The sequence below is a fragment of the Urocitellus parryii genome, chromosome 3 (assembly GCF_045843805.1).
Source record: "Urocitellus parryii isolate mUroPar1 chromosome 3, mUroPar1.hap1, whole genome shotgun sequence".
Taxonomy (NCBI): domain Eukaryota; kingdom Metazoa; phylum Chordata; class Mammalia; order Rodentia; family Sciuridae; genus Urocitellus; species Urocitellus parryii.
In genome coordinates, this window is record NC_135533.1 from 195,862,258 (window position 1) to 195,883,577 (window position 21,320).

At 36.4% G+C, this 21,320-nt stretch overlaps 1 protein-coding gene across 1 annotated transcript in view; it reads left to right on the top strand.

The window, feature by feature from the left end:
- Myrip (myosin VIIA and Rab interacting protein) overlaps nt 1-21,320 on the top strand; it is a 320,799-nt gene that overhangs the window by 41,025 nt on the left and 258,454 nt on the right. Inside the window, exon 2 of the mRNA XM_026401622.2 lies at nt 19,888-20,031. Within this exon, the coding sequence (XP_026257407.2) occupies nt 19,922-20,031 (110 nt within the window). The 5' untranslated portion in view covers nt 19,888-19,921. The remainder of the gene's footprint in view (nt 1-19,887; nt 20,032-21,320) is intronic.

Consider the following 21,320-nt stretch of genomic DNA (forward strand, 5'->3'; position numbering starts at 1 on the left):
TCCTCAGCACCACATAAAAATAAAATAAAGGTATTGTGTCTACCTACAATGAAAATATATGTATATATTAACAAAATAAATAAATGATGTTGGGAAAATTGGACATTCACTTGCAAATTGAAACCCTTCTCTGACATCACTCACAAAAAATGAACTCAAAATGAATTAAAGATTTAAATGTAAGATCCTAACTGTAAAACTACAGTGAAGATACAGTTAACTGCTGTAAAACTACACAGAAAATGCTCCTTGACCTTGGTGTTGGAAATTATTATTTTTAATTAATATGGCATCAAAAGGACAAGCAACACAAGCAAGCAAAAAAAAAGCAAATTTGATCCCATCAAACTAAAAATCTGTTCAATAGATGGACGAGATAGTTAAGAGAGCAAAAAAGGCTACCTACAGAATGGGAGATACTTGCAAACCATACACAGCAATATTCTGGAGATAATGATGTACTTACAGGACCCTTCATATTCGTGCCAGGTAGCTGTAAGCTCTGCAATTCACAGGGCATGACACACAGTGCAGTCATTATACTGAGATCGATGGTCCTATTGATTTTATTTTTCAGTAACAGCTTTTTTAAGATAAAATTCAACCAGGATGTTCACCCTGTAACAATTCAGTGCTTATAGTGTAGTCATAGTTTCTCAACCATCATCTCTCCCTAATTCCAGAATATTTTCATCATTTCGGAAAGAAACCCCATATCCATTATCCTCTCCTTATTCCCCTCCCCCTCCCCCGCATAACCATTGGTCTACTTTCTTTCTCTTTTTTTATGGACATTTGAATTTTAAAGTATGTGATTTTTTAAAAAATCTACCTTCTTTCATTTAGCAATTTTTCAACATTTATCAATGTTGTGGCACGCATCAGTGCTCTGTTGCTTTTAAATGGCTAAATAAAATGCTCCACTGGATATATAGGCTAGGTTCATTTATCTATTCTTCAGTTGGTGTACATTTTTTCCCCAGAGTTTGGCTACTGTGATAATGCTACTGTGAACATTCATGTGCAAGTTTTTGTGTGGACATATGTTTTCAGTTCTCTGGGATATATTATTAGGAATGGGCTTGCTATATCATGATAATTTTATGGTTAACTATTTGAGGACCTGCAAAACTTTCTTTCCAAAGAAGCTGCACTATCTTACATTCCCACTATCAATGAAAAGTTTTGTAATTTCTCCATGTCTTTTTGCCCTACTTGTTATGATGTAACCACCGAGTCGATACCAGGTGATATATAATGGTTTTGATGTGCACTTCCCTAATGGTTAATGATGTTGAGCATGTTTTCATATGCTTATTGGACATTTGTATATCTTCTTTGGAGAAGATATACAAAATCCTTTGTATGGGTTGGGGATATAGCTCAGTTGGTAGAGTGCTTGCCTAGTATGCACAAGGCCATGGGTTCAATCCCCAGCACCATACACACACAATCCTTTGCCTGATTTTATGATTGGGTTATCTATCTATCTATGTATCTATCTATCTATCTAGTTTTAAGAATTCTTCACATATTTTGGATATATGCTCCTTATTAGATTATGATTAGCAAATACTTTTTTCCTGTAGGTGTCTTTCCCTTATCATTCATAGTGTACATGCAACACAAATTTTTTTTTTAAAAAAGTTGGTGAATTCCAGTTTATCTAGTTTCCTTCTTCATTACTTGTGCTTTTATTGTCATATCAGAGAAACCATTGCCTAACTCAAGATATTGAAGATTAATTATTCTGTTTGCTTCTAATAGGTCTATAAAATTTAGCTCTCTACTGTAGGTAATTGATTTGTTTTGAGTTACCATTTTTACATGGTGCAGGGTAGCCATCCAAGTTCATTGGTATGCTCATGGAAATCTATATGTTTTGGCACTATTTGCTGAATAGACAGTTTTTTTTTCCTAATGAATTGTCTTGACACCTTTACCTAATCAATTGACCATCAAGTGAAAGATTTATTTCCAGGCTCTCAGTGCTATTCCATTGATCCGTACTCATATCCTTACGCCAGTGCCAAACTGTTGTAATTACTATAACTTTTGAAATCAAGAAATCTGAGTCACACAACTTTGTTCTTTTTCAAGTTTGTTTTGGCTATTTTTTTGGATTTTTTGCATTTCTGTATGACTTTTTGGATCTGTTTGTCAAACTCTGAAAAAATGATAACTGGGATTTTGATAGGAATTGCTTTCAATCTGTAGATAAGTCTTGAGAATTTTGCCATTCTAACAATATTAAGTTTTCCAGTCTATGTACATGGTATATCTTTCCATTTATTTAGGTCAATTTTATTCAGTAATGTTTTGTAGTTTTCAATGTACATGTCTTGACCTTCTTGTGTTAAGTTTAATCTTAAGTATTTTTTGAGACTGATAAATCCATTTATTTTCTTAATTTCCTTTTTGGATTATTCATTGCTATTATATAGAAATAGGATTGATTTTTATATATTACTCTTGTATTCTGTGAAATCTCTGCTCTCATTGTTTTAGTTATAGTTGTATGTGCATGTGTGTAAGTTCATGTATATTCATTAGGATTTTCTATGTATAAGATTATGCTTTCTCTGAACAGGAATAATTTTATTTTTTTCTTTCCAACCTAGATCTTTTAGTTTCTTTTTCCTGACAATAATTTCCCTGGTTAGAACTCCCAGGAAATACTGAATATAAATGATAACAATGACAATCTTCTCTTATTCCCAATATTTTTGGAGAAAGCATCCCACAAGTATATTATTAGCTTAAGTGGTTTTGTACATGATCATAGCAAGCTGAGAAAATTTCCTTGTATTTCTACTTTTTGGAGTGTTATGAAAATCCAATAATTTTGTTAAATGCTTTCTTTGTATCTGTGAGATAATCATGTGGTCTTTGTCCATTGTTTTATTAATATGCTATATTATATTGATTTATTTTCATACTTTTAATCAATTTTGTATTCCTGGCATAAACCTTGCTTTGATAAGGTTTACATAATCCTTTTGTTTTTATATATTCCCAGATTTGGTTTACTAATATTGTTGAGAAATTTTGAATCTATATTTATAAGGGATCTTGATTTGTAGCTTTATTTTCTTGCAATATCTTTGTCTGCTTTTGGTATCAGGGTAATACTGAACCCCTTACATTAAGAAGTGTTCTGCTCACCTTTCCGCCTCCTCCTCCTTCTTCTCCTTCCTCCTCTCTTTCTCCCCCACTCCCTCCCCACCCCATTTTGTTTTGTTTTGAAAGACTTTGCAAAGGATTATTATTAATTCCTTCTCAAATGTTTGGTAGAATTCACCTGTAAAGCTGTCTAGTCTCGGGATTTTCTTTAATGGAAGTTTTCATGGATATAGTTTTTGGTTGATAATTTTTGTTTTTGTTTGTTTTTTTGTTTTGGCTTTTGACAATTTCATACTTAGGTATGAATCTCTTTGAGTTTATCTTACCTGGAGTTTTGTGAGCTTCTTGAATGTGCAGATTAATGCTTTTCATCATACTTGAGAAGTTTTCTACTATTATTTATTCATATTATTTCTTTCTTTTTGTCACTCTTGTTTTTCTGAGACTCTGATTAGAAATATGCTGGTGTGCTTAATAGTGTTTCATAGGTCTCTGAGGCTCTTTTCATTTTTCCTCATTCTTTTTTCTTTCAGACTAGATAATATTAATTGGCTTACCATCAAGTTACCTGATTCTTTATTCTACCAATACAAATATGCTGTGGAGCCCTTCCGGTGTTTTGTTTTTTTTTTTTTTTCATTTCAGTTATCACACTTTCAATTTGATTTTTTTCATAATTGCTGTCTCTTTTTTGGATATCAGGTGAGACATTCCAATATTTTCCTTTAATTCTTTGTATATGGTTTCCTTTGGTTCTCTGGCCATATTTATAATACCCAATTTAAAATCTTAGTCTAGTAAGTCTAATTTATAGTCTTTCTTAGGGATAGTTTCTATTGATTATTCATCTCCTGTATGTATGAACCTTATTTTTCGTGTCTCATGATTATTTTTGAAAGCTGAATATTTTAAATAGCATCATATGGCAACTCTAGAAATCAGACCTCTGTCGCCAACCCGCTTCCCTTGGGTTTGTTGTTGTTTCTGTTTATTTGCTTTAGAGACTTTTCTGAATGAATTCTGTAAAGTCTGTATCCTTTGTCTTCTGTGGCCACTGAAGTTCTGCTGATTTATTTAGTGATCAGCTGATTCCATAAATATTTCCCTAATGGTTTGAATCGTTAAGTCACACAGCCTTTTCCAAAGGGGCTTTGTATTAGAGTATGTTTTCAATGCCCTGGAAGTTTCCACTTTTGTTTTAACCTTCACTTTCTGCTTGCTCTATCTGAAGGTCCTTCAAGAGTTGAGAAATTAGGGTCCTTTCAGTTCTTTTCTAAGCATATGTGTGCACATGTATAGCTTTGAAGATTCCCAGGAATATATTGGAGCTTTTCAGTGTATTTCATATATCTATATGTATGTATGTGTATATATATATATATATATATATATATATATATATATATATATATATACAAAGAGAGAGAGAGGGAGGGAGGGAAGGAGAAAGAGAGGTGTCTCCCTTGTCTAAGGGAGACATCTCCTTCTCCAGTTTTTCCTTTTAATTGTTTGGCAACCTCTTCTGATCTCTCACTGGTAATTCTGCTTCATGGCTTTGTAGGACACCTTTTTATTCTTTGCTATGTCAACTAGTATAGCCTTTTGCACTTATCAGACTGAGCATGGCTTGCTTTTCGTGTGAGATATTCTGTTGACTTGATGCCTCCCATACTAGAGTATGATTCATGGAGAACAAGGGTAAATATTTCTTTCCGCATCTAAAAATGTGTAATACGCTCCCAACTGTTTGTGGAACAAGTGGGTTCTTGAACTCCATAGCGTAAGATTTTTTTTTTTTTTTTATCTCTGTGGTGTGTGGTATTTACCATGTTGGATTTAAAGCTCTTATTTTCATTAGAATGGGAATTCTTTTAGGATGAACCTTTCTTTGCAACTTTTCATTTATTGGGAATGCATTTGAAGTGTGCAAATTATTTGTATCCCTGAAAGGTGCTGAATAGCCTCAAATTCCTCATCCTGATTTGATAATGCTACTGCTCTGGGTTCAGCAGAGCTGACCTTCCTAACCAAGTCATATCTATCCCTGAAAGGTTGATGCCCTGTGCTATGAGTTAAAGATTTGTGCATTAGGGCACGTGGCAGAAGACAGCCTGCATTATATTCCTCAGGGGAGCCTAAATTGAGTAGATGTGCCATGAAATTGACTTTGGCTTAAATATATACATTACATATATATATATATATGATTTTAATTTATAATTGTAGTTAGGCATGCATGACAAATTTAGCATGTTAACCATTTCTTATTGTTTGGGAATGTTAAGTATGTTTACATTGTTGTCCAACAAGCTTCTAAAGTAGTAGATTTTTTAACATTGAATCTCAGAGGTTGAAACTCTCTTGATTAGTCAAAGGAGATGAAACTTTTGTGGATTATCCCAATGATGTGGATCTGTGCCCCTCCTCCCTGATGAGGTTGTAGAGGTGCATAGGTTGTAGAGGTGCATAGGATCCATTTCTGCTCATCTTGGCAGCTTAGAGAACTGCTTTGGAGGAAGGGAAGCCTAATATATGAGTTAAATGATATTTGAATCTTTGGGGTGGAGTAGAATGAATTATGCTACTTAGAAGCAGTATCTCACAGTGGGCAAAGTTTGACTTTGATGTGAGACCAATTATATTTGAATGTCTAGGTTTGTAACTTTGGATAAGCTACTTAATCTTTCCAAGCCTCTTTTGTTATAGGAAGAGTGAGACTTGCTTAATTACCATAAGGACTCAGATATTTGCTCTTATAATATGACCACCCTTTTTGGTGTTGAAAATCAAATGCTAACTTTATCTCTGATATTTCCCTTTCACTTAGAATATTTTTCCCCCAGACACAAAATTCTGATCCATAAACATTCATATCTTTTTCTGTGTTTTATAATCCCAGCATTATCTAGGCATTTATTTGACAAGGGTAGTTCTAAAAAGCTTTAAGGATATTTACCAATCACACTGGATGCTTTCTAGTTTTAGGGAAAATGCTGAGAAGGTGATGCTTTCTAGTTTTAGTGAAAATGCTGAGAAGGTGATTCCTGTACTTTTTTTTAAGAGAGGAAGAGGAGTTCTGATATATATATATATATAGGTTATGTTGGTTAGTTAGAATATTTTATCGCAGGGGACAGGAACAATCCTTAACTAACATAAGGAAATCAAGGAAATATTTGGAAAAAGACTTGGAGGAGAGAGAGAGAGAGAGAGAGAGAGAGAGAGAGAGAGATAGAAAGACAGACTACAATTTCTCTGGGGGGCTATTGGAATTACCCAGCTCCAGCTACAGTCTTTGAGTTATTTGGTATAGGATTCAAATTTTGGGGAGAATTATCTATTTGACCTCATTTTAGTCCTGTGCTTATATTTTGCTTAGAGTAACAAATAGTAGTTTCAACAAGTCTACATGAAATGGGAGGATGGAGATTCCATGAATGAAGTTAGGGGGTATTACCAATTTGTCAAAGGCTTATGGTAGGTATTGGAGAGGGGAAATCACTCTGCAGGCGTAACTTCATAGGAACTACGTGAACGGAATGAAGCTTGGTAGGCAGAAGCCACTTTGATGTGAGCACACTATCGTGTTTTCAATTCAGGAGCTATGAGAAACTCCCTGTTCACCTCCTAAATCTTTATAGTGTTTAGCTGATGTTTGGAAATCCGACTTTATGAAGAATTATAAAATGGGATAGGATGATAAAAAGTCACGTTGCTTGAGAGTTGGCTTTAGGATCTAGTAGAATTCTGATGTATGTCTACAAAGAGATATGTTAGGCATTCATTTTCTCAGAGCAGGGAGGCAGAGTCTAGAGTTCATCTCAGCCCAGATTTGACTTCCATGGATGGTACATTGGGCAAGTTGTTTAATCAAGCTGAGCATCCATTTCGCCGGCTATTGTGTGAGACTCATGATTCCACCTTTCATAGTTTTCCATGACAATATCCATTGCATCTAGTACAGTTTCTGATAAACACCAGATACTTGTCCCCTCTCTCAAACTCCTCACTATCCTCAAAAAACATTTCGATATCTTCGTGATATCTTCGTGATGAGACATTGTGGAAACAGACCAACAATGTCTGGTGACTGCCCTTGAAGAGCTCTCTCCTAAGCAGGTGGTTGTGGGCCAGCAGCAAGAGATGTCCCGAGGCAGAGGGATGGAAGGGTGGGGCAGAGGGAACAGCTAGTTTGGTCAGGGAAACTTCTCCAGTAGAGATGCATCCTGACACTGGGGAGCCGCCTCGCTGGAGTGGCGAGGAGAAAGGCTGGCGAGGTGTGTTAGAGAACTTCAGGGGGTTTGTCCTGATGGAGTGCAGTCATGCCCAGGACTAGGGCAGAGCGATGGCTGGGGAGCTGGGCAAAAGTCATTGAGTCAGGAAGTTTGGCCTTTTCCTGGAAAACCTCTTAGCTGATGGAAATCCTTCTGGGTGTATTTACTGTGCCTTGAAATAAGAAGGGAGGGGATGCCTGGTATAGACTGAATTATCCGCAGGGATCTGAATGCTGAGGACTGGATCCTGTTGCAGCTGGCGTCATTATTCCCTTCAAATTAACAGCTGCTATGGCACAGGATTTTCAAATGATACTGACTGATTAATGTTTTCATTTAGCTGAGCTAAGTCAGGGCTTCATAATAGATGTTTCCTCTTGGCCATAGGACTGCCTTAAAAGGTTAGTAATGAATTTTTTTTCTTTTGTTTTGTTTTCCCATTTTCTATCTGTTTTGGAAACACTTATTTAAAAGGGCATTTTTTCACTCAGCGTTCATGTCTTTCTCCCAAATCCTATAAATGATGGAAGCCAAAGGAAACTAAAATACAAACTGGGATACACATTTGAATTGAAAATTTCTAGATTAAAAACTGAACCACTCTCATTTTCATGCCCCTCCTACAGACTAACTGGCTTTTTTTTTTTTTGCACAGAAAACTTCAAATTCAACCACCCTTTATTTATGAAGTTAATTTTAGCAGATGTTTCACTCGTCCCTTGGGCAGCGGGGAGATTTGATGACAGGGCTTTCTTTGGGTTTCAGCAGTGACTTACATTAGTGGGTAACATATTGACTGATAAGACTTAGCATGAAAGGAATAACGTCGCTTTAGGTTTTTTGATCTTCATTTCTGACAAGGAAATGATAGAGTGTTTAACACCAGCTAAGAGTGTTTTTCTCTTCGTCCACTTTCCTATGTAGGTGGGCTGTCAGAGCTGCTAGAGATTTACTGGGATTTAATGACATCTGCCTTTGGGACTTTTCGGTTCCCTGTAACTGCATTCTCCACTGGAAGCCAATGAGGATTAATCCAGTTTGAGAAGCAGATACCTTTGTGAGGATCAGACTTTGCTCTGAGAAACCCTAAATAGGCAGATTATAGGACACAGCGTTTGAATATATGCCAATTAAGTTAGGTTTTCCGGTTTAGCCAAAGGTTTTAAGTGTTTTCAATTTGGATTGTCAGTCAAATAAAATTTAAATAAAGGTGGTCTCATGATTCAAGTTCAAACTGGAAAATATCATGAACTTTAGGACCACCCTGTTAAAATTATTTTCATATGCATGAGGGGAAAGATTTGGTCAGGGCGACCGCTTCTTATAATAAGCAGCAGGGTAGGATGGTAAACAGGTTAGGAACATAATAAATTCAGGAGTCAGGTGTCTCCAACTTGTAGGATGGCATAACCATTTACCTGCCCAGTGATAGTGGGCAATTTATTTAACTCTCTGTGTCTTTCTCAGTTTCCCTTAATGAAGAAATGGAAATATGATTATAAAAGGGTTCTTGAGAGACTTTAGAGCAAGCCTGACACAAATAAATTAATACATTTCACAAAAAAAGTTAGTCACAGTTACTGTTATTAATTAGTGACTATCATCATCATTAATATCACTTAGACCTGCACGTTTGGCTAATGGAAATAGGGTTTTCAGAAAATTTGATTACACAGAGATTATGCCTGAGTTATCAAAAATCATTTTTTAAACTTTCTAAAACTAATTTCAAGTGTTATTAGCATAAAAAGAAGAATGATAAAAACTTAGTGAGTGACAAGCATTATGTATGTAGGATATAATATCCACAAAATGTGTAGTAAAATTGGACCCAGTACAAACTATTGTGGGTTGGCTTTGTCCCCATTTTTTTTTCTTGTGCTGGGGATTGAATCCAGGACCTCACACGTGCTAGGCAAGTGCTCTGCCACTGAGCTACATTCTCAGCCCACTATTTTTTTTTTTTTTTTTTTGCCAGTGAGACTAGTACTTATGCTAAGACGTCTCCTCTGGAACCAGATTCCTTGGTTCATTTCATATTTTGGATCTCCTAGTTCAAAGATGTATTCACTTGAATAAGTGATTTGTTTTCCCTTTGACTCATTTACTCACCTGCAAAACTGGTACAATTTTATCTCTACCCTCAAGCCTGTGATAATTGAGTGGGTTGGTACATAAAATGTTTAAGCAGTTCTTTATTCATGGAATGCAATAAATGGTATTGAATTTGGTTATAATTGTTATTTATCCCATTACTAGTGATAGGAATATTTTTATTCAACTGTATTTGGGGCATTGATAATTGATGTCTTGCCTTTTTCATGAGCCCTTGTTATTTTATCTTCTAGATAATTTTGTTTTTTCTTAGTATTCTAAAATGTGTTTCATATATTAGGATAATTATTTCCTGAATTTTTCCTAGATTGTCATTTGCCTTTTTCTTTTACTTATCTTTATTATTATTTTTGGCTGCGTGAACATTTTGATTTTATACAATAAAAGGTTGGGTGTTATTTTTGCACAAACTTTATTTATATTTCTTTCTAAGAAAACCTAACATTGTAAAATGGCAGCTCTTTCTCAAATCAATTGGTGCATTTCTCAATCGATAATAATCTTATCTGAATGTTTACTCCAGATTTGGTAAATGGTTTTCAAGTTTAAAGAGGCAAAGTTAGCCAAACTATTTTTAAAAAGAAAAATAACAAGAGGTGATTTGCGATGCCAGGTTTTAAAGTGTGCACTGAGATGAGATTAACTTGCAGATCACAGCTCAGGACAGGGCAGCACAGAGAGCTGTGAGGAAGATGCATGTGAGTCTCTTTTTCTTTCGATCATGTTCATGCTCCATCTAAGTCAGGTATATTGGTCAGTAAATAGTATTGGAGCAGTGAGCCAACCTGGCCAGCTTTGTGAGATTTCGAAGGCCATTTGTTAGTGGTTTAAAACAAAATGAAGTGATAAAAGGAAGCAAGACAGAATGCAAAATGAATTGTTTGATAAAAGGTAGGAGTGCAGCAGGCCATGGAAAGATTAACACACAGTCACTGAAGGTCAATATCAAATGCCCTGGAGAGGGGCTCCCACATCCAGCATGTGTCACATGATAGCTCTGGACCAATCAGCTGTGCCCCAAGACTGATCTTGTCTGCACTGGCCTGCTCTTGTACTTGGGAATGGGGTGGATTTTGGAAGAGGAGTCAGTTCAGGACAGGAATGATGCCCTTGAAGGTGAAGATCAGTGAGCCCTCGCTCAGTCCAAGGATACAGTCACAGTGAAGCACATCTTAATCATTGATGCTTTTTGTTCCTTCTCTGGTTAAGTTCTTTAATTCTCCTTTCTTTCAACTCACATTCCCCAAGTCTCTTGAAAGAGAGCGTTCTAACAGTTTTATTCCTCTGTAGGAATAAAAACTTTCTTTTCAATTCCAGCAAAAAAACCCAAAAACAACAACAACAAAAAAACACACAGAACAAAACAAAAAAAACCCAGTCACGGTCAAAGTGGGAAGTCTCCAAAGTATTTACCCTTTGTTGCTTTTAGGACTTTAAATATTTCAACTTAATCTTCTTACCTTTCTTAAATATTAGATGCATTTCGAGCATGCACACCCATACACACACACACACACACACAGCAAAAATCTGGGCTTGTAAAGGTCTCACTCAATCATTTGTCCTTGACCTTTCTATTCTAGATTCCTTTCCAAATTGTCACTCTTATAGACATTGACTTTTCATGGTGAATCTCCCATTATGTATATAGTTAGTATTGCAACTTTTTTTCTTTTGTAAGGTTTTTGCTAACCAATACCCAATAGAAGCATTTCCTGTTCTTCCTCATGCTGGTTATTCTACCAAAGAAGAGTGTAGATAATTCTACCTTTGTTTGGGTCTTGCAATAGCAAAGTTGTATTCATTTGCTTTGCTTTTTAAACCATCAACTTCTGCTAAAGCTCATCTAACTTAGTAGCTTCTATGATAATTATATTTAAAAAAACACAACTAAAGCAATTTAGTAATCATGTTGCAGTAGTGACTGGAGAGCTCCTCATCATTGGTTTGACTTTGCACCGAGTTTCCCAGATAGTCAGTTCTTTAGATGTGAAAAGATAGATGCTCTCAAGGAAATGTTTCTGCAAGACAAATACATATGAGAACTACGGGGTCAAACAAAATCAAACTGATGCTTTAGCGACAGGCTTCTTAGAAGCACTGATGAGCTAGAATGCTTTGTGGAGCCTCAAGAGGGCAATATAATTTGAAGCATTTCTCAAATTTATTTCACCACAGAGCTCCTTGTTCTCAGACTGCTTGTGGGAACAATAACCTTCAAAAGACACTTTTGGGAAATGGCGATATAATTAAGTGTTCAAGTTGTATTAATTTTCTCATTACTAAATTTTAAAAGGTACTCGCTGTTGCATCTTGGTTGGATGCACCCGAGGAAATCGAGGGCAGGTCGTGCCCAACAGGTCAGGGCTCCTTCAACTGCTGTGTGTCTTTGAGTATCCGCTTTCCTCTCCCAGGCTTGCATCTCCTCATCTGCAAGTAGAGGGTCCTGTGTGAGGGACCTCTGACTCAAGGAGCATAGGGATCTTCACCCTAAGATGCTGTTGGTGTTGTCATACCATAAATTGAATCATGTTTCTTGTCAAAAAAGGAAGACGCTTTCTCCATTTCCTAGAACGTGTTCTCAGTATTCTCTGTCTTGTCCATTTAGAGCTACTTTATTTATTTCTTTAAAGAGACCATTTATTCCTCTTGAGACCAGATTGCTGTTTGTTTTCAGATTTGACATGATCAAAGCTGCCACTTCTTTCACTTCTTCTCATTTAAAATTGTCAGTAAACCAAAAGCCACTGAGGTTGAAGGGACAAACATGCCACCTTCTGGGAAACTCCAAAGGGTCATTATCACCTTGAATGAGGTGTTTAAAAAGAAGTCAGGCCGCATGTCTGCTGTGCCCTCCAGTCTGATGCTTACTACTTAGGGATGGTGACTGGGGAAGCTTTCCCTCTTTCCTCTGCAGCCTCCGGGTAGAGTCGGAAGGAACTTGTACTGACTTCTGCTGACCAGCAGGTGCACCCAGCCCTCCAGGCTCTCCTCCCACTGGACTCCCAAAGTGGACTCAAGATTTATTTTCAACAAATACCATTACAGGAGTGAAAAAACAAACATTTTTAAAAAAAATGTTTGGAATTCCTGTCATGGTTTTCTGGTTAAATCTGAAGATTAGTTTGCATTATACAGTCATGAGGTTTTAAACCATTTGGCAAAAGACTTCTAAGGACTGAAGCTGCTCTGTTCTCTTAAGTTTATTGCCATTATTTGGAAATGAAAAGGGCAGATAAACTTTCTAAACTAACAACCCAATAGTGGGATCTTCTGTCCTGAGTTGTGACATGCTCCAAAGAGGAACAGGGAACTGGGACCTCAAGTTTTAAAATCTGAGGTCCACAGATTTCCTCTGCATTGGACAGAGGCATGCACATGTGCAGAGGCGGGGACTCTGAGTGACACTGAGAAACAGCCAAACTCCAGGTTATCACTGTCTAAGTAGGTGTATCTGCAAGGCTTGGCGTAGACGATAGGACTGGAATGTGGGGGTGCTGCTCTGAGGAGTCCACTGGGCTCCTGTCTCATGCCTCCATCGTCCCTCCCTTTGCCTGGAGCAGAAGGAGGGCCCTGTTGCTCAGATTTGTTAAGTTGGAACTCTGCAGAAAGGCCTTCTGAAGATAAGAGGAAGGAAAAACAGAACATTGGACACTGAAAAAAAAAAAAAAAACAACCCAAAACCTTCCTGTTTGCCTGTGTGCCAGGCGAGCCCTCTACCATTGATCCACATCCCCAGCTCCTTGTTTTTAAGACAAGTATGTAAGAATTGAAGAAAGATGCATTGGTAGAATAACAGATAACTGGGCCTTTAGATGCTATTCTGGAAAAACTTCAGTAATGGCTCAAAGGAAGAATGACAGTAATATCTCCAGTATTACTCAATTAGAAGATTTTTCTTACAGAACAGATTTCCAATGTTGTTCAGCTCCTTATTGCTACCATTTGGTCCTGTGGATGGATTATTCACCTCACTTATTTACCTCGCTTATTATAATTCTTGGGATGTTGATCTTATTTTCACTCTAGTTCTTAAGATTATATAAGCATGGCTGTATCCATATTGGCTCCTTCTCTTTCTCTGTTCTTTCTGAGAAAGTCATGGCTTTATCCATAAGGTATCTTCTACTATATTACAGAAGACACCACTATTAGAATTCAGATGGATTTATCATATTCTGATGGTGGAAAATGTTTAACCCAAAGCAGAAGCAACATAGGGTTCATGCTTCGATAAAATCTAGTTGTTTCCAGGTTTTATTTATTTCATTTTATTTTGTATTATTTTGAATGTGACTGCTATTGATATTCTTCTGTAAGGCTGAACTGTGAGAAATGGCTATTTTTAATAGGTGAAAATTTTTAGAGGTGACAATTAGCACTTCAGATTATATGATTATATATCAGATAATAATATCTGAGGAATATGCTTACACACATCTTCAACTATTTAAATGAAAATTGATTGTGTTATGAAAAGATTGTACCGATTTATATCCTTGTTAGAAATCTACCATTGTTCTACCTCCTGCCAACATTTTGATATACGTTTTTGTTTTGGTGAGTATGTTAGCTTTCTGTCACTGTGTCAAAATCCCTGAGGTAATCAACTTGTAAGGAGAAAAGGTTTATTTTAGCTAAAAGTTTCAGTCTCTGGTCTCTTGGCCCTATTGCTTTTGGGTCTGTGTGAGGAACTAGCCCATCACAGAAGTGCATGGTGGAAAAAATTGCTTACCTTCTGGCAATGTTTTGGAGAGACAGAAAGAGGTGGAGTCTCCCCTATAGGGCACACCCCAAATGACATAACTTCCTGCCACTCTGCCCTCCATCTTAAAGATCCTACCACCTCCCAGTCTTGCTACAGGCTGAGAATTAAGTCTTCAATATATGTACTTTTGGGGACACTCAAGATTCAAACTATAGCATTAGATTTAATGTGTAGTTCTATAAATACCAGTGAAATTAAGGATCATTCCATATTATTTTTGCCATTTCTTCTACATATGTCTGTTTATATCTTTTGCTCATTTATCTATCAGTTGCTTGGGTTTTTTTTTCTGATTTAATTGTAGAAGTTCTTTCTATAGTCTAAATATGAGTCCTTTGTCAGTTATATGTATTGCAAATATTTGTTCCCAGTTTTGGGGTTGTCTTTTCACTCTCTTTGTGGTGTCTTTTTATATTGATTTGGAATTGATGTTTTGTGGATGGAATGGATCCAGATTTGTTATTTTGCAGTTGTCCAACATCAGATTCCCTCTGAAATACAAAGTCATTACTTTTATGTCTCAAATATCCCTATACAAGTAATTATATTTTTGCTCTGTTCCATTGATCAGTTTTACTGTTCCTGCACCAACACCACCACACTTTATTAAATGCCCACACACATCAATCATTTTCTTTAGGAGTCTCAGTCTTTTTTAGCCTTTTGCTTTCTGTATCAATATTAGAACCATCTTGCCAAGTTTCACAAAATCTGTGTTGGGATTTTGACTGAAATTGTGTTGAATCTTTAGACAGTTTGGCAAAATTGACATTTTTAACTTAAATCTTCCAGCTCATGAATACTTTAACTTAAAGTCTTTCAATTAAGTTTTATAATTTCTCTAAGAGACCTTTGCATAGATTTTGTAAATTTATTCTTGAGTACTCCTTTGCTGAGGTTTTCCTAAATCACACTGTTTTAATTATTGTCATATTTTCTGTTTTACTCTGGTCTATAAAATGCATTTAGTTTTTATATGTTGATTTTGTGTTCCTTGCTTTAACTCATTAATTTCAATGACTTGCCAGTAGATTCTTTTATAAATTCTACATATACAATAGCATCATTGGCAAATAAGAGTTGTGTTTCTTCTCCCCTGCCATCTTTATATCTTTTATTTCCTTTTCCGGTTTAATAGCTCTGTCTAGGTTTTCCAGTATTATATTTAGATCTGGTAATATCTGACATACATGTGTTTTATGAGAATCTTCAAAAGAATCTTTTCCATGTTTTCTTCTTAAGTTTGATGTCACCGGTATACTTTTTGTAGATGTTCTCTAAATATTTTCAACGTTTCCCTAATAAGTGTGATATTTTTGGTTCATTTTTTTGTTGACATTCTCTGTCAGATTTAAGGAAATTTCCTTTTGTTCCTATGTGGCTAAGAATTTTTATCTTTTCAAAATCATGAATGGGATTTCTTTTTCTATATCAATTTAAATAATCATTGTGTTTTCTTTTTTTAATTAGTGAGTCACTGAATTACGTGAACCAGTATTCAAGTTATATCAACCTTGTATTATTAGAATAGACTTCCTGTGGTCATCATGTGCTATCTTTTACATTCATCGATATGTTTGATTTGCCAATATTTTGTTTTCATTTTTGCAATTAATTTAGAATGAAACTAACATTGAAAAAATATCTTCATTCTAGTACGGTTTGGGTTATTAATAAGCCTTATAAAATGGCTGGAGGAGTGTTCCCTCATTTCTATGCATTTTTTTTACCTTAAACATATGGAATTTGGAAAAATCATTTGAGTTTGATGTATTTGGGAAGTATTATTGATTGATTCATATTCTTGAATGACAATAAGTTGTTTTGGTCTTCTAATTATTCTCAAATCAATTTTAATAAAATATAGTTTTCTAAGAATTTGTCTTTTCTTTCCAAAATTTCAAATGTATTACCCACCTTTAAAATATTTTTCTAATAGTTTTGCATACATGATTTTTCTACAGAGTTATATAAAAATTAACTGATTCCTTATTACCACCTCTTGAAGATGTTTACACCTTTTATCTAAAGTTTCATTTAGTGTTTACCCTATATTGAATATCTTTTCATGTGCTTCTTGGCCACTCTTTTGTGAAATAGCTGTTTCAGTCTTTTGCTTATTTTAAAATTAGCTGCTTCTTATATTGGAATAATTTTTACCTATTCAGGATACAAGTTGTAGAGATGTTTATTGCAAATATTTTTTCTCATTTGGTGGTTTGCTTTTTGATTTTTTTTAAAGAGTGTTTTTGGAAGAGCAGAAGGATTTCATTATAATGAAGTCCAAGTCATGACATTTACTCTTTCTGGATAATGCTTTTTGTGTCTTAAAATCTTTGCTTACCCTAAAATTGTTCACATTTTTTTCCCTTTGTTTCTTTAGAAGTTTTATAGTTTTAGGTTTACCCTCTATGATAAATGTTGAATTAAATTTTTTTGAGTGTGAGTTGATATATAGGTTGATGTCCCTTTTATTTTTCTAGATGGATATTCAGGTATTCCAGAATCATTCGTTGAAAAGACTCTGCTTTCTCACATTGATTTACCCTGGCATCTTTGCAGTATAATTGTTGTGTTTACCTACTTCCAGACTCTATATCCCATTGTTCTTTATGCCTACGGGTATGGATTGTGTATGGGGTTGTGTCCTCCTAAAATTCAAGAAAGAGGGAGAAGATGAGCAACTTCAAGCCAAGGGAAGAGGCCTCAGAAGAAATCAGCTCTGCTTACACCTGCATCTCAGACTTCCAGCTTCCGGAACAGTGAGGAAAGACAATTCTGTTGTTAAGTCATCCTGTCTGAAGTACTTTGTTGTGGCAATTCGACAAAACTAATGCAGATTATTTTTAAAAGAGTAAGGTACTGCTGTAATGAGTACCTAAAAATGTAGAAGTGAGTAATGGGTAGAGGCTCAAAGAGTGTTGAGGTAGGTGTTAGAAAAAGCCTGGTTTGTGGCCACAGTCTGAAAATTTGTGCCCCTCCCAAATTCATGCAGGAACTTACTCCTCAATGTGATGGTATAAAGAGGTGGGGCCTTTTGGGAAGTAATTAAACCATGAGGGCTCCACATGAATGGGATTATAAAAGAGGCTCCAGAGAGCTGCCTCGTCTTTGCCTCTCTTCTCATGAGGACACACACATTTACACTGTTTGCCCTCCCACCATATAGGAACTCAGCAAGAAGGCGCCATTTTGGAAGCAGAGAGCAGCCCTCCCCAGATACTGAATCTTCTAGCACTTCAATCTTAGACTCCCCAGCCTCCAGAGAGAAACTCTTTATAAATTACTCAGCTTACTAAGGTATTTTGCTAAGTGGCCTGAGTGGACGAAGACAGAAATTGGTACTGAGAAATGGAATGTCGCTATAATAAATACCTGAAAATGTGAAAGTGGCTTTGAAACTGAGAAGTGGGTAGAATTTGGAAGAGTTTGCAAATGAATACTAGAAGAAGCCTAATTAGCCTTGAGTGGAGCGTTAAAGGTGATTTCTCTGAAGAGGAGGAGAACTGTAGAGAAAGCCTCCATCTTCTAGTAAGTGGTTGTGATTAGAATATTGAAAAGATGAATGGTAAAGGCAATTCTGATGCTATCTTAGGAGGAAATGAGAGACAGAGCATGGAAAGCAGGAGGCAAGGCGGTCCTTATTATGAAGTGGCAAAGAACTTGGCTGAAATGTTTCTGTGTCCTTATGCTCTGTGGAAGGTGGAATTTGCAGATGATACCTTGGGCCATTTGGCAGAAGAAATCTGTAAACAAAGGATTGAGGGTGCTACATGGCTTCTCTTGACTACTTGCAATAAAACGTGAAAAGAGAAAACAAAGATGGAATTTATAATCAAAAGCAAAGCAAAGCTTAAAGATTTGGAAGATTCTTGGCCTGGCCCTGTTGTCTGGAATGAAAAGGCAAATTCAAGGAGAGAATGCCAAGGATGTAGCCAAGTGAACTTTGATAAGGAGATTGGCAGATATGTAAAGAAGCTGATGTTACCTGTCAAGAGAATAGAAGAATGGCTCAGAGGATAATTTGGAGATCTTCCAGGCTGCCACTCCTATCACAGGCCCTGAGTGCCAGGACTTTGAGGACAGAACAATTTGAAGCCGCCTTTGAGACCTGTAAGGAAGTAATGCACCCACCTGGATTCCAATGCTTCTCTTGATTAATATAGCATTACCTACCGTTGGGGCATTTAGTAGTGAGTAGAGGTGGTGGGAGTGAATGTCTTTGTCTTTTTTCTGATCTTAAGGAGCCTTCAGGCTTTTGTCACTGAGTACAATGTTAGTTGCATATTTTTTTTAAAAATGATTTAACTTTTGTAAATGCCCTTTATATGATTGAAGAAGTTCCTTGTGATCTTGGTTTGCAGAGGGTTTCCATCATGAATGAGTTTTGGATTTTATGAAATGCTTTTTTCTACGTCTATTGAAGGGATCACATGGCATTTTCCTTTTTTATGTTAACGTGATGAATTAAACAGCTTTTTCTTTGAATGATGAGAAAACTGAATTAGATAAACCCTGTTTGGTCATGGTATATAATTTTCTTTACATCTTTTCCCCCTGTCATATGTATTATAAATGAATTGCCATTTTCTTTTAATTTGTTATATATGACAGCAGATTGTTATTTATGACAGCAGAATGCATTATAATTCATATCACATGTATAGAGCACGGTTTTTCATATCTCTGGTTGTACACAAAGTAGAGTCACACCATTCATGTCTTCATACATGTACTTAAGATAATGGTGTCCCCTCTTTAAATCTTGCTGGAATGGTGTTGCTAATATTTTGTTAAGGTTGTTTGCATCTATGTTTAGGGTGGCCTTCAGTTCTGAAGATTTTTCTGGCATTATGTATGTGATTTGATTTTATCTCTAGTAACAGTCATTCATTAAAGTTCACTTTTAAAAGTATAGTTTCCCAGGTTGGGGATGTAGCTCAGTGGAGAGTATATGCTTACCTTGGGTTTAATTCTTAAAACTCACCCCTATAGAATTTTTCATAATTTTTAGGTATATACTTCTGGGAGATGTTTTCCTGAAATATCATCCTTTCTACTCCTGAGAAAATGGCAAAATAATTATTTTTCTTTCTTTGTTTCCTTTCTTGGAAGATAGATTTTTGATTTCTAGCTTTTATTTCATAGTTATATGATTAAAACTTTGAGGAACATGGTATACATATTACTTTTTCAGAAAAACATTACAGTTTGTTATTTTGTAATTACATATAATATTTGTAATTTAAAGCCACAGAATTTAAGAATTCTTGGATATTTGCTTTTGTCTTTTGTCATTTAATGGAAATGCACACAAAATCTGATGTATATAGTTCATTTTGTTGACTAGAATCCTTTCTTTCATCTTCATTTAAGAGTCAGGATGATAATATTGGCAGATAATAAGTTATCTTCTCATTTTCCCTGCGGCCTTTGCTGAAGATGTAATTACTGACCGAGTATGAGGGCAGAGAAGGACGCTTCCTTTATTTACATGTACATGTAAACTCTGTACTTAGTTCTCTTTTAATGATGGAACCGGTTGATTTTGTCCATGTAGAGCTTTCATCTTATCCTTAATTTGTGATTTCTCCTTTGGTTTCCCAGGTCTTGTCTCACTGTCCGTGTTTGATATTAAATCATGGGGAGGAAGCTAGACCTGTCCGGCTTGACGGATGATGAAACAGAGCATGTCCTTCAGGTGGTTCAGAGAGACTTCAATCTTCGAAAAAAAGAGGAAGAACGACTAAGGTGAGCTGCCTGCAGTGTCTGATGGTGTGCACCCAGGTGTGGGTGTGCACCCAGGTGTGGGTGTGCACACCACTGGCTCTGAGTTCAGATGCCTTGTGTACATCCTTATATTTAAGAGAGAGGCTTAATTAATATTGTGCAAAGGTTTGTCAGCTGCAACACTGGGCATCATGAAACCAGTTCCAAAATGTGACTTTATCTTCTTCCTGTCATGGTTTCACTGGGGCTGCTCACCCTGTGAGCTGTGATTAGCTGTAGAACAGGTGGTCTCTGGTGATGATGGCTGTTTTAAGTTTGACCCTGGCATTAGTTTTCCTGTTAGCAGATCTTACTGAAGAATAACTGAAGCACAATTCCTGGGAGAATTAGACTCGTGTGTGTGTGTGTGTGTGTGTGTGTGTGTGTATAATCTTCTGTTAGAAATCCCAGTGACCATGGTCAAGGGAAAGTAGTCTAAAGACCCCCTACGAGGAAGCAGACCACGGGGCTGGAATGGGATCAGCTAGCCCAGCACCACCCTCCAGGAGGTAGTTTCCTGAGTCTTCTGCAGTTGATATTTCCTCATGCAATGTTTTTGGAAATACTGTTGTTCCCAAATTTGGAAGAAGTCACAGTGAGATTATGTGTTGGGCCTGGCGTGTTTAAACGTAATATTAAGTCATTATTTGCTCTTTCTTCATATATATATATTAGTTATCCTTTGGAATTCCATTGTTTTATTTGCACTGAGCTCAAAACCTCAGATGCTTAATAATTTATCCCTTGACGTGGTCTCCACATTCAGGCCAAGCCTTGCTGATTCTGCCTCCTTGACATCTCTCCTCTCCCTTTTCCTAGTCTGGCTTTCATTGCTTTTCAGAAGACCTTGAGGTGATCTTCACCGTCCCCTTGCCTTTAGGTCCTCGCATCTACTCTTCTACATACATGCACCTCACAGAGTGAGCAGCTGCCCGTCAAAGCTGTGACAGGGAGGGGACCTGTCACATTTCTGAACTGACCTTACGGTACCTCTTTTCCCTGCTCTGCTGATCTTTATGGCTCTCAGCGGATTTCCTGGCAGTGTTCCCAGCTGCTGGCCCTGAGTTCAGATGTCTTTATGTCAAATGTGAATGTATTTTTATTTGTCATTTGCTCTCTATCTCCTCCCCCCAGAGTAGCCCTGTGCAATAGAAATATAATGTGAGACATATACATAATTTAAAATTTTTAGTATTCTTACTGAAAGAAATAGAGAAAAGTTCATTTCAATACTATTTTTTATTTAACCTTATATATCCAAAATATTTGAA